Below are 14,010 nucleotides of genomic sequence, written 5' to 3' on the forward strand. Positions count from 1 at the left end.
TCAGAGCTTGGGTGAGCGACCCACCCAGGTTGTACTGTGTATTTGTTAGGATCTGGGGGAGCAAGTAACAGAACCCATTCATGTTTGCTCAGGCATGGGGGGAATATTGTAAGGCTACTGGGGTGTCACAGAACCCAAGGACAGGGATGCTGCTGGGAACCCAGGATTGGCTGACACCAGGGACAGGAATCTTGTGAGGAACCCAAGAAGTATCCGCTCTTCTTCTTTCTTTGCTTTTCATGAGTATCTGCTTTATTCTCACTCCGTAGACTTCCTTCCCCTTCTCCTTCTCCTGCTCCACATGGTGGAATGTAGTCTTGCTCTTCAGGAAAGCAGCTGGGTGGAATTTCTCGGCCCCATTCCCAAGTGTTCTGGAGAAGGGACTCATGGGCTTAGTTTGGACAGTGTGCTTATCTTTGGCTGGGAATGTGGGAGACCCGAGCATAACATACGTACACAGCTGCTGCCCATGAGCCATGTGAATGGGGGGGGAGGGGCAGCAGCTGGAAGAGGGATGCTGGGCTAACCCAGGCCATGTCCACTTCTGATTGTTTAGTTCTTCTTCTAAGTGGATGGGCTTTTCTTCCTTCAACATCCAGCAGGTGCTGATAATACCAGCATACCCCATGATAGCCAATTTGTTATAATACACTTCTAAGAGAAATAATTTCAGAGCAGCAACTCTTTGTGGGTTTGAAGCCTTGGTAGAGGAGAAAGGAGTAGACTTTTGGATGGCTCAAGAAGCTGAATTTGGATGAAAAATGGATATTCAGGGAGGCAGTTTCACTCCAGAATAGGGGAAGATGTACCAACAGTCTCGTCTGACCAGCGATGGGGTAGCCTGCTTTTCATCTTTGGAATTGCAATGAATGTCTTTTATCTCCTGTGCTTTGAGGCCCTATGATGAAAGGCCAAAGTGCGCAGGGAAACTGCATAAATTCTCATCAGGCTGGGCGTCCACTCTCTGTGCTTGTTTCCTTGACTCCATCAGTGGGGGAACGATTCAGAGATGATTCACTCATTCATCTCTCCCTTCATTCATTCGGCACATATGTTTTAACATGTGTCCTGCTCCCTGAGCTATAGTGTAGTGAGGGCAATGGACAAATAAACATAGCACAGCACGTCTAAACCAGCCTGAGTTGGATCAGAAAATGCTTCCTGGAGCAGAGGGTGTCTCAGCCGAGTGTTGACAGATGACTAATATTACCCAGGCAAAGTAAAGGGAAATGTATCCCAGACAGAAGGAGCAGTGTGTTCAAAGGCTCAGTGGTGAGAAGAGCAGATGGCCCAGCCAGGAAATAGACGCTGAAGCACTGGGTTCACCTGCGAGTGTGGTGGGACCACAGTCTTGAGAGATGGGAGATACTCAGGTGTGGCTCCTGGGCAGCTTGAGGAGTCTGGGTTTTTATTCTGAAGACAGTGGGGGATCCCAAGGGGGAAACTCACCTGTCCTATTTGCATTCGTATCCACATTTGTTGGCTCATGGTCCCTTGGGAGGCTAAGTGGTGGAGGGGAAGGGGTGCTGAAGGAGAGTCCGGAGTGGGGGGCGGTCAGATTCTTTTCTTCTCATTAGTCATGTTGTCTTTGGGATAGCAATTACATTTGGGCTAGAGCAGCGGGTCTCAATCACCCTCCGGGGACTTTCTGACCATACCTGGAGACATTTTTTTTGGTTAACACATGGTGCGAGGGTTGCTCCTGGCATCTCGAGGGTGGAGCCCAGGGATGCTGCTAAACATCCTAGGGCCTTTGCACAACACAGAAGTATCAGCCCAAAGTGTGAGTAGGGCCTGGGCTAGGCCCTTGCTTCTGGAAGGGTGGTCAGGGGCCAGTAGCATTGACATCACCTGGAACTTTGTGAGAAGTGCAGCATCCCAGGCCCTAGGCCCACTAATCTGACTCTGCAGCTTCGCAAGCTCCCCACGTGATGCAAGTACACATTCAGGTCTGAGGAGCCCTTGCGGAGGTGAGCCCCAAAGCCTACCCACTGTGGGTGGCCCTGGATGCCAAGGATCTGTGGAAAGCCTGGATAGGGGATATCAGTCTTTCATGTACATCTGCTTATCTGACGTTCGTTCCAGGAATACTTTAACCACGTGCTGGGGATCCACGACACCTGCGGCGTGCACTACACCTTTGGCTTGCCAGGTCTGCTCGGGGGAATCGCCTACATTCTGCTGATAATCTATGAGGTCACCTGGACCAAGCAGTCCATGTAAGTGACTTGGCTTATCCCCTTCGCACCCCGTCCAACTCAGGAAGAAACATGCCCAAAGCCCTCAGCTGAGGTGCATGCGTTCAGAGCCAGGCACTCCGCAGGCCTTAACAAATATTTGTTGGCAGATTTATTAATACATTCTGCCTAACCTCTACCTCTCCAGGCCATGTCTTCTTTCCAAAAAGGACAGCTTAGATGCTGGGCAAAGGCAGACAGTTGTGAGTCCTGCCCCCCAAATGTAGACAGAGCAGGTCAATTGGGCCCAAGCCAGCTGAGTCCATTGTTTAACCCCTGGTGGTTTAGGTCATGGTGAAGAGTGTGTCATGGAGTCAGACTCATCTTGACCTCTTACTAGCTGGGTGTGCTACCTCGTCTCTCTGAGCCTCATTGCCTGGTGTAAACGCAGATAATGACAGAGCCTCTCCTCATAGGGTAGTTGGAGGCCAGGTGCTTGCGGCCAGACACCTTGTGGTTAAAAGGATTTAATACTTTAATGTAGGAATATGCTAAGCACAGCCCATCCCTGAGGCCCAGAGAGAGAAGGAGCTTGGCCAAGGTCTTGCTGTGAGGCAGGAACGTGGGCCTTGGGACTAGGGTCAGATTCTATGTTCTCCGGACAATGGACGCCAGTGACTGATTTGACATACCTGAGACCTGGCCATCACCTCCCAGAGGTTGTGTGAGTATCTTCTGGGCGTGGCTCACATAAAATGAAAGAGTGACTTGGGCATGATACAGGGATAGATTTTTCCAGATGGACTGACACAGTGATAACAATAATAATAGTACTGGTGACAATCACCACTGCTTATGGACTGCTCTCTAGGTGCGAATAGGCCTGTGCTAAAAGCATCACATGCATAATCTCATTTAATCCTCGCACCCCCACCCGAGATGTATTATTATCATACACTAAGATACGACACATAGGGGGAGTTACCTGCCCTGAGTCGCTCGGCTGGAATGCAGCTGTACAACTGACGGGCGCCTGAAGTGGGTGATGGGAGCTCATCGCATCTGGAGGCAGCTCAGAGAAACCACGGAGGGCTGGGTCCCTTGTAGCTCGAACAACAGATGGCCACAGCCCCACATTGTAGGAATCACATACAGCATGCGAGACAGCCCTCCTTAAACTGCTTGGGGTAAGGGGGAATCCCACCTCCGGGTGGGGAGGAGATGGTCTGCGTGAAGCAAGACACCACAGGGATGGGCTCCAATGATGTGTCTGCCACTGTTTTAACAGTTGTGCAACTCAGCCTCTCTCTGAGCCCCTGAGTCCCTCTCTGTAAAGCTCAGGTGACTGTAGGGGCCAGGCAGGTAAGGTTACAAAAAGAGAGCAGCGAGAGGAGGCTGGGAAATCGTGGGCAATTGCTCTGAATTCAGCACCAGGCAACCATGACGGTGCCGGGACCCAGGCTCAGTGTCCCCAGGTCTAATGACTTTTTAAGAGAAACCAGAAATCCAGAGTTACGCACCTGCGCTCCCAAGCATTGGCAAAAGATTCAGAGTCATTAGAAACATTGTGTGGGCCAAATTCTGTTCCTGGGTGGCCAACCTGTGATTTCTGAACCACCTACCCTTCTAGCTCCTTAATTCTGTGCTTCTGTGGCTCTCCTAGAGCAGTGGTTCTCAACAGCACTAGCATCACCGGGAACTTGCTAGAAATGCAAATCCTACCCTAACCCAGACCTGCACTGTTAGAAATCTAGTGGTGGGGCCCCAGCAATCTGTGGGTCAGCCAGCCCTCTAGGGGATTCTCCTGCAAACTAGTTTGAGACTACGAGCCTAGAGCAAACAACAACAAACAAAGAACAACAAAACAAAAAACAAACAAAGGCCAGCCAACCAATGGTGTGCTACTAAAGGACTAACAACCTGCTCTCCAGGAAAACAAAGCCCTGATTGCAGAGGTGCAGATACTCCCATCTGTAACCATGGAGGGGCTATCACTGAACTGCGGGTTGGGAACGGTTGAGAACAGGGGTCGGTCAGCCCGCCCCTGGGAGCGGGCTCTTGCACACCTCTGCGAGTCAGGTCTCACCAGGATGGGACAGTGGAGTACCAAGGAGTTGTCCTCTCTCCTCTGCAGGAACCCGGCAAAGGGAAGGACATAGCGACAGCAATGACCTCTCTTAGGGAGGCCTCTGGTCAGCTGGAAGTCAAGGGCACAGGCTTCAGGGAGGGTTCCATTTACCAGCCGTGTGATCTTAGGCACAGTATACTCAAACTCTCTTCAAGTCTCAGCTTTGATCTGCATGATGGGATAATAAGATCTGCGTCCCAGGGCTGCTGTGAAGATTCAGCATGGAGGGAACACCCTCTTGTCTTCATGATGATTCTTGCTACTGCTGCTTCTACAGGAAAAGCACTTCTGTGTATAGAAAGAGGGACAAAGGACTAGCTGGGAGTCAGAACACTTAATGTGACACGTGGAGCAACTGTTTATTAGCTTCGTGTCATTGGGCAACACGGTTGGCTTTTCATTCATTCCACAGTGTTTGCCGAGCTCCTATTCATGGGAGCAAATGTGAACGGGTCACGTGCTTGCCGCTGGGATGGGGCAGGGTTTCACAAACTGTGGGATTTAAGTGGTGTAGAGACACACTTAACATTGAATCATGCAGGGCAGATGCTGTTTTTCAATTATTCCGTCCTTGGATTGCATCAGGGAGAAAGCCTGCACTCAGGTGCTAAGTGCCTCTGTGCTTCTGACGCAAGCTGACGTCAGGTTGGAAGGCCAGCGAGGCAGCCTCCGGCTGAGACACGTGCTCAGGCTGCATCTGGGGGAGATTTTAGCAACACTTTGTTTGCACTGTATCTTTTTACAGTGACCTCCCATTTCTCTACCATTTACACTGGTGACTCAAAGTTTCCTTTTAAATACATTTATTTAAATGTAAAAAAAAAAAAAAGTCCATTTAAAGAAAAATATTTAAAAAAATAGTATCCTTGGAATGTCAATATGGCTAAATTTGTGAAGGTAACTCACAGATGCCGAAATTTGGGAAAGATCTGTCTGGCCTTCGTGGGTAGATGGGGTTTGAATCCCAAGAGCCACCCATGCCAAGCCATGTGACATTGGAGACTCTGGTTCACTTTCCTAACCTGGATCTTCCCATTTGTGGAACAGGGATGCTGACAGCTCGCTCAGAGGGCTGCTCCAGCATCATATGAAATCAGATGGTAAACACGGGGAGCAGAGGGCGTGGTGCAGGGGAGCCCACCCTGCGTGGGGACTGTCATTATGGCTAGCTCTGTGTCATCCATTGCTGCTTTCAGATGGCATCAGGAGAGAGTGAACTGGGGGGTTAGCAGTTAGCAGATTTAGATTTAGCTTCTATGCTCCCACTTAATCTTATTTTTAAAAACAAAACGTTTTTGGGCGCCTGGATGGCTCAGTTGGTTAAGCGACTGCCTTCAGCTCAGGTCATGATCCTGGAGTCCCAGGATCAAGTCCCGCATCGGGCTCCCTGCTCAGCAGGGAGTCTGCTTCTCCCTCTGACCCTCCCCCCCCCATGCTCTCTCTCTCTCTATCTCTCTCTCAAATAAATAATAAATAAAATCTTAAAATATAAAAAAATAAAAAATAAAAACAAAACATTTTTGTAGTATAATCTACATCCAGAGAAGGGCAAATATCCTCAGGGCACCACTTGATGAATTTTCTGACACGCCCATGTAATCAGCACCCAGAACTCCTTCTTGTCCCATCCCAGGGCAACCGTGACCCTGACTTCTAACACCATCAGTCAGTTTTGCCTGCCTTTGTCCTTCATGTACGTGGAATCCTACAGGAAGTCTGTGCTCTTGTGTGCCTGGCTTTGACTCTACATTGTAGGTGTGAGACTCTCCCACATTGTTGAGTATCTCTGTAGATTGTTCATTTTCATTGGGGTAGAGTATAGAATTGTGCTGGGGTTTACTTCATAAAGGTGACTTGAGTGATGACATGGAGAGGTCAATGTCATGGAAGGAAAAGTTTAATGTTACAGTTGTCCTGGAAATGAGAGGCTCAACACACCATGTAGGGCCCCACAAAACCTTATTACACCCAGGGACCAGGCAGCAGAGAGAGAGGGGAACTGAGACTATATGCCTTCAGGTTGATGGCAGTGGGGTAGTGGTGGGGAGGGGCGGGAGTCCCCTCTTGGGCAAGAACTGAAAGCATATGTTAGAGTTTGTGGTCAGGGGGTTTATAATATGAATTTTGCACTCCCATGAAAGCTGACTTGCTGGAGAGAGAGTGGTAAACAATTCCGGCCATTAGTTGGGCCCTGTGATAAATGAGTGCCATGTAGACAAATACAGAATCTAAGAAACACAGTTAAAATAAGTGTTCCATTGTGTGAATACAAAACAATTTCTCCATCACTGATGAACATTTGGGTTCTTTCCGGTTTGGAGCTGTTATGAACATTCTAGTATGGCTGCTATGAACATTCTAGCACTTTTTTTTTTTTTTTAAGTACATACAAATGCTCTTCTGTTGAGTAAATGCCTAGAAGCAGAGCTGTTGGATCATGGCATTCATATGATCCATTTGAGAGGATATTACCAGTTTTCCACTGTGCCAGTCTAATCACCCATGGCACCCAAGAGTTCCCTTTACCCCATATATTCTCCAACACCCCATATTTTCCTTCTCTTTAAGTTTATCCACTTAAGCACCAAACATCAATTTAATTTTAATTTCCCTGATGACCAATTAAGTGCAGCACTTTTCATTGGCTTTCTGGACATTTGAACATCTCCTCTTTTGAAATATCTGTCCAAGTTCTTTTGCCCATCTTTCTGTTGTATTGTTCTGCCTTTTTCTTATAGATTTGTAGGAATTCTGGATATAGAGTCTTTGTTATATAAATGTATCATAAATATCTTCTCCCATTTTGTGGGTTATCTTTCACCTTCTTAATGGTATCTTTTGATGGACAGAAGTTCTTAATTTTAACACAGTTCAATTCATCACTGTTCCCTTCACGTTTGTGAGTCCTGTTTAAGAAATCTTTGCCTACGGGTGCCTGGGTGGCTCAGTTGGTTAAGCGTCTGCCTTCAGCTCAGGTCATGATCTCAGGGTCCTGGGATTGAGCCCCATGTCAGGCTCCCTGCTCAGCGGGGAGCCTGCTTCTCTCTGTCCTTCACCCCCCCGCCCCGATCATGCTCGCTCTGTCTCTTGCTTTCTCTCTCTCTTAAATAAATAAATAAATAAAATCTTTAAAAAAAAGAAAAAAACCGAAATCTTTGCCTACTGCAAGGTCATGTAGATGTCCTCCCAGGCTACTTCATAGTTTAGAGTGAGGTCCTGGGGTCGCCTAGAAGGAGAGAGGACAGGGAAGTATGTTCAACAGGGGTGGGCAGGGGAGATGAGCCTGACAGCCAAGCTCTACTCCACCTTGCCCTGATGGAAATAGAACTTTCATCATTAATTGCCTCATGAGGGAACTTGGGGCTCAGAGAGGTTAAATGACTTGCCCAGGATTATGCAGCTAGTTACAGTCCTTGGACTTGAACCTGGGTTTTCTGCCTCCTGGTCAAGTTCATCATCCATGGTTTCCGAGAATTGAAGGCAGCCAAAGAGGATCTTGGAATCGCCCCTTTCCCTCCTCCATGTCTGTGTGGCTTTGCAGGAACACGGCAGGGGAATGGGTTACCTGGGGAGAGGAATTATTCTTCTGATAGCCCTTCCTGACAGCATCACTGCTGTTGCAAACAGTCCTTCTTGACCCCAATGACCTCTGCAGTCTGATGGTTGAATGTGACTACATCCCGCTTTGTCATCTAGGATCAGCTACCAGGTGTTCATTGGCACTGGGACACTCAGCTTGGCCGTGGCTTCGGGTCTGATAGCTGGTGTTTTGACAGGTAAGTGTGAGACGACCCTCCTTCCCCCATGGCCCAGGGCACAGGTCCTGAGGCCAGAGGGCATCTGGCCCATGGCCACATGTGTCTGTGCCCATCCCCTTCTCCGTGAACCCCCGCAGCTCAAGCTAAATGATGCAAAGGGGCTCAGACCTTGATTAACAACAAAAACAGAATCACATGATTTCAGAATTAGAAGGGCCCTCAGAGGTCACCTGTCAGAGGTGTGGACTCTGAGGGCCAGATAAAGTAAGAGACTTTCTGGAGGTTACAAGTAGCAGTAAGTGGCAACATTACAGTCTCCTGAGCTCAGGGCTGGTGATTTCACCCAATTTTGTACAGCAAGCCCAGGAAACCCGTATGCCAAAAAGTTTACCTTCACCCCTGAGAATACCCATACTATTATTTTGTTCAGCAAGTATTTATTCAATATCTACTATGAGCCAGGGCACTATTCTTAGGCACTAGGGACACAAGAGTGAACAAAACACGTTCCCTGATCTCATGGAGCTGATATTCTAGTGAAGGGGGAGGGGATAATAAATAAACAGATAAGTGGAGTATTTACTATGTCAGAGATGGTAAGTGCTATGAAGAGAAATAACTCAGGGTAGAGGAACACAGAGTCGGGGTGAGGATGGGGTGCTCTTTTAGAATGGTGGGAAGGGAAGGCCTATCTAATAAGTTGACCTTTAAGCAGAAACCTGAAAGGAAAGAGGGAAGGAGACATGCCATGTGTTTATTTGGCAGAAGAGCATTCCATGAAAAGAGATAGCAAGTGCAAAGGCCCCGAGGCGGGAGCAAAGCATGCTCAGTGTGGCTGATATGGACAGAGTGAAAGGGAGAGTGGCAGGGGTTGAGAACAGAGTGGTAACAGGAGCCAGATCATTCTGAGAGATGGGAAGCCATTGGAAATCTTTAAACACAGGATTGAAGTATGCTTTTGCTCCTGCAATATGACAGAACAGCAAGACCCTTAGGGAGTTGCTCATCTGCCAGTCTTATTTATATGCTAGGTGAAAGTATGGATTTCTGTCCAGAACTGCTCACCTTTATTCTACGAGCAAACAGCTTTATTGGTTAGACATTCATATACTGTGTCCCTAAGCAGGGAATGAATGCCAAATAAGAGACCAAATAGCATAAGCAGACATAAAGGAGTTGTATGGCATTGGGCACATCAGTTTACTCTCTCTGGGCCTTGGGTACCTTCTCTGTAAAATGAAAGGACAGTGGTAACTAATCATTTGGCTTCTTTTCTGCTCCAAAATGTAGAAAGATACTTTTTGGAATTGCCTAGGTGATTTTAGAGAGCTAGACTGACTAGAATTACTCTAATATACTCACTGGCCTCAGCTTTCAGCAGAGTTGAGGTGATTAAGTACCAGATAAGACAAATGCCTCCCTCCATAAGTTTACATTCTATTCATGGTGACAGTCTAATCCTGAGTAGGGTTACCAGATTTAGCAAGTGAAAACCCAAGGTGCCCATTTTTTAAGTTCAGCATTAACTGAGCATCCTGTATTTTATCTGGCAACCCTCCCCCCAGACTGTGACACCATTCACCATTGTCACTAGTATTCACAAAGTGACACTGATTTGCACCATCTTGTAAAGCCCCTGGGAGGGCTTTTTTAATGCTTGCCTGGAGTCAAGAAAGAGAATAGAATATTGTTCCTTTAAGAGTTAAGACCAACGAGTGTTCCTCTTTACATGTGGCTTTGAACGTAAGAACACTGGTAAATAAAAAGAACATGAACACGGAAGGGGGAAAGAGGCCACCAAGCAGCCAAGATAGCGCCAAATTGACCCCCTAAAGCTGAGCATTTTGCTTGCCAAGAGCCCCCCCTCCCCCCCGATTTGGGCCTGTCTACACTTACGTAAGAAACAATCCCATCAAGCATGGTTATTGAGTTTCCCAGTTCTGGCAGATCAGAAATGGCAGGTTAGAAATGGGACAGGTTTCTAGAGGTAAGGCACACTGGTAGAAGTGAGAGGTGAAAAAAGACAGCCTAACGGAAGAAAAGAAATTCTTAAAGCTAGATACTAGAACATGAAACTTGGGCTGCTAAGAGAATCCAACAACCCTCAACAGCTACATACTTCCTCTGCATTAGATAGCACATTTCATAAATGGATGTTCCTAGCAACGGTTCCGATTAAAAAAAAAAATCTAAATGTGTTTAGTGTTGTCTCATAAGACAAGAAAATATAATATATTTTGGGTGGATTTTTGTCAGTGGTGAGTAAGCCTCAGCTATGTGGAAAGTTCATGTAGGTGTTAGAGATCATTTCTGAATAATTCCAGCTAAATGAGGTGTGCTGGTTACACCCTACATGTCAATATCAGTTAAAGGTGTGCATTACAAAAGGAAAATGTGAATAAGTACACGCCTACTCTTGTTAATCTTACTACTTAATACATTGGGACCAATCACCATTAAAAATACACATTAAAAAAAATACACAGATAAATCTATCAATGGCATTTCCCTGGTTCATATGAAAGGTGAGCAATCCCTTCACGTATCCTGGGAAATTCGGTTTGCTTTGCATAGCTGGAGGAATACACAGGGCCAAGCTCTCTGGGCAGAGGCTGGATGGGTGAAAAGAAGAATAGCGCAAAAGCAAGTTGGTATAAACTACTTTCCTAACTACACAAGTGGAGTCCTAAGCTGAGGTCACAGAGTTTATTGAAGCCAGTGACGCCGGACTGACAGGAGCACCTAATTGGAGTTGCTGTCCATGGTAGCTCTCGTGTTCCAAATAGATCAGCTTTTAAGTAGGAGCACCGTCTGACAGGGCTCTTCTATTCCACCTTGGGAAGCATGTCAGATAGGTGGCTACTGTACACCTCTCAGTATCATCTAAATCCTTTGGAGATAATTGCTCTTGCCAGTTTCTTTTAAAAGATGTCTATAGAATTAATAAAGCTGGTCCAGGAAGGCCAGTGCTTCAATTTGTCCGTCTCCTGGCTGTAGAAGAAAAAGGGATTTTGTTGAGATAACCATAGCTGGCCTATGATATTTTGATTAATTTGGAGATAACAAATGCTGTGCTCTAAAGGTTTAACACATAATTATGAATTTTAACAGGTTTGGTCTTAAACCTCAAAATATGCAAGGGACCTCATGCAGCTAACTATTTTGATGACCAAGCTTTCTGGGAGGTAAGATTTTTAACCTAAGGTCATAGATCTTGAGTGAATGAACTTAGAACGATATCTGTTATATCTGTATGTATGTTGACTTGGTGTTTGTGAGAACAAACTAAAAACAAAATTGTGTGTGTGTGTGTGTGTGTGTGTGTGTGCTGGTAAAAGCTGGGGAGGGAAGTGGTAAAGGTTACCATTCCCCTGACGCCTCAAAGTCACTGAGGGTCAGAGATGTGAGAACGGCTGCTGGCCACACTTCCCTTATCTGGGGTCATCAACGTGGGCAAAGGGTTTGACGTAAAGGTGATCGAATCCTGCGGTGCATGAGCCAGCAGGTCCAGTCTCATTTGATAGACACACTGAGCGGAGCCGTGACCATCTGGGTTCTCACAATGAGTGTGCGGCAGAGCTGGATCTAGAACACAACTCTTGATAAGCGGTAGCTAGCGGACACAGGACCACGTGTACTGTTGGAGTCTGGGGTCATTTAGCTAAAGGACAGAGAACTCGAACAACGCGGCTGCTGCTGAGGGTCTCTGTGTTCCGTGTAGTGTTTGTTGTCATGACTAGTCTAGAAAGAGGCTCAGGGCTCATTCCCTGTCACCCCACTACACTCCTCCCTTTGGCCAGCACTCATAGTCCACCATGCAGTCTGATGTGTCACCTTAGGTAAATCCCATGTGATGCTGAGGTTGGCTGGGCAAACATTGCAAAATTATAAATGGGAAGTGGAGGCTGACGGAGGCCAGGCTAATGCCCAGCATCATACCTTTGCGAGCAGCAGAGATAAGACCAGGAACTGTACCTCCCGAGTCCCAAGCCAATCCTTTCTCCACCTGGCATGCCTAGATACTGATCACTAAAGGGACAGAGAACCAGCCTCATTATGGGCCTTGGCATTAGTGTTTGTTTTTATTTTATTTTATTTTTTTTAAAGATTTTATTTATTTATTTGAGACAGAGAGAATGAGAGAGAGAGAGAGAGCACATGAGATGGGGGAGGGTCAGAGGGAGAAGCAGGCTCCCTGCCGAGCAGGGAGCCCGATGCGGGACTTGATCCAGGGACTCCAGGATCATGACCTGAGCCGAAGGCAGTCGCTTAACCAACTGAGCCACCCAGGCGCCCGGCATTAGTGTTTGTAGAGAGAACCTGCCTCTTCTTCTCCTTTGCCTCCTTCTTTATCTCTTCTCTTAACTCCGCTTCTTCTTCCTTTTCCTTGTCAAAGAGCTTTACGGAGGTATATTTAAATTGTATATTTCAAATATACAATTTGATGCATTTCAACATATTTATATGCCTATGAAACCATCACTACAGTCAAGATAATGAACATATGCATTGCCACCATGTTTCCTTGTGCCTCTTTGAAACTATTCCCTCCCTAGGCCACCCCGTTCCATCCCCAGGCAACCACTGAACTGCCTTCTGTCCAATAGATTGGTTTACATTTTCTATAATTTTATATAAATGAATCATACAGTACATTCTTTTTCTGGCTTCTTTTACTCAGCATAATTATTCTGAGAGTCATCCATGTTGTTGCTTATAAACGGTCTCATCTGGTACCAGCTTCTCCCTACAGCCAGTCTCTCTCAGTCCCTGCCGAGTGTTCTTGCCCCTTTGGTGGTAGCAGGGTAATCTAGTGAAAGGACTCAGGAAGCTGGTTTAATTCATCCATTCATTCCACAAGTATTTATTGAGCAAGCCCTATATGCCAAGCATTCTGCTATTAATGAGGGATGCCACAAATGGGACCAATATCCAGCTCAGTTATTTGAGTTGCAATAAATATTTGCTGAATGAATGAAGGAAATTTGAGGAACACCCCCACCCCCAACGCTGGGCACTGCAGCAGCAGGTGAAATGAAACCACGGGTATGGACCTGGAATGAGAAGACCTGAATTCCAGTTGCCATTCTGCAAGGTCTCATGGAGGCAAGTTCCTTGACCTCTCTTACTGGTAAAATAAGAATGGTAATCTTTGTTCTACCTCACTGGGTTGTTTTGAAGACCAAACGAGGTAATAATGGCTGTAACTACATTCTGTAAACTGTAAAATGCAAAGCACCACGTGAACAGGAAAGCTTATTACTGGGGGTTTAGCCAACCATGAAGGAATGCATAAGCATAATAGTTATCATTTATCGTAAGACGATGGTTTCCGATTTTGTGCTAGATGCTTTTCAGCATTATCTGACTTTATCCTTACAACAACCCTGCTCAAGAGTAAGCATCCCTGTCTTAAAGATGAAGAATGGGGCGCCTGGATGGCACAGTCAGTGAAGCATCTGACTCTTGGTTTCGGCTCAGGGCATGATCTTGGGGTTGTGAGATCGAGCCACACGTTCGGCTCCGGGCTCAGCACAGAGTCTGCGTAAGACTCTCTCTCTCTCTCCCTCTGCCCCTCCCCACCACACTCTTTCTCTTTCTAAAGTAAATGAGGAGGAAGAAGAGGAAGAGGAAGAAGAGGAAGAAGAAGGAGAAGGAGAAGAAGAAGAGGAGTAACTTGTCCAAAATCATAAAGCTAGTAAATGGAAAAGGAGGAATTTGAACTGGTATCTATTTGGCTTGAAAGACACAGCTGCTCCTGGAGGATAGTTACTACTCCCCCCCACTATTCTGATTTATCCTTTTACAGCTGAGCAGAACATTTATTCAGCAGTAGAACACTGCTTTCATTTGAAAAGCCAAATATCCATTAAAGTGGCAAGAGTTCAGACTTCCAAAGCTGATAAATCCAGGGGTAATTTTTTTTAAACCATCTGAAAAGACATTT

General features: G+C 46.4%; 1 protein-coding gene across 3 annotated transcripts in view; it reads left to right on the forward strand.

The window, feature by feature from the left end:
• RHCE (Rh blood group CcEe antigens) overlaps positions 1-14,010 on the forward strand; it is a 43,078-nt gene that overhangs the window by 26,606 nt on the left and 2,462 nt on the right. For all 3 annotated transcript variants that reach the window (XM_036115006.2, XM_036115017.2, XM_036114998.2), the window contains 3 exons: positions 2,086-2,219; positions 8,002-8,081; positions 11,175-11,248. In XM_036115006.2, coding sequence (XP_035970899.1) covers positions 2,086-2,219; positions 8,002-8,081; positions 11,175-11,248 — 288 coding nt within the window. The remainder of the gene's footprint in view (positions 1-2,085; positions 2,220-8,001; positions 8,082-11,174; positions 11,249-14,010) is intronic.

The sequence above is a fragment of the Halichoerus grypus genome, chromosome 5 (assembly GCF_964656455.1).
Source record: "Halichoerus grypus chromosome 5, mHalGry1.hap1.1, whole genome shotgun sequence".
NCBI lineage: Eukaryota > Metazoa > Chordata > Mammalia > Carnivora > Phocidae > Halichoerus > Halichoerus grypus.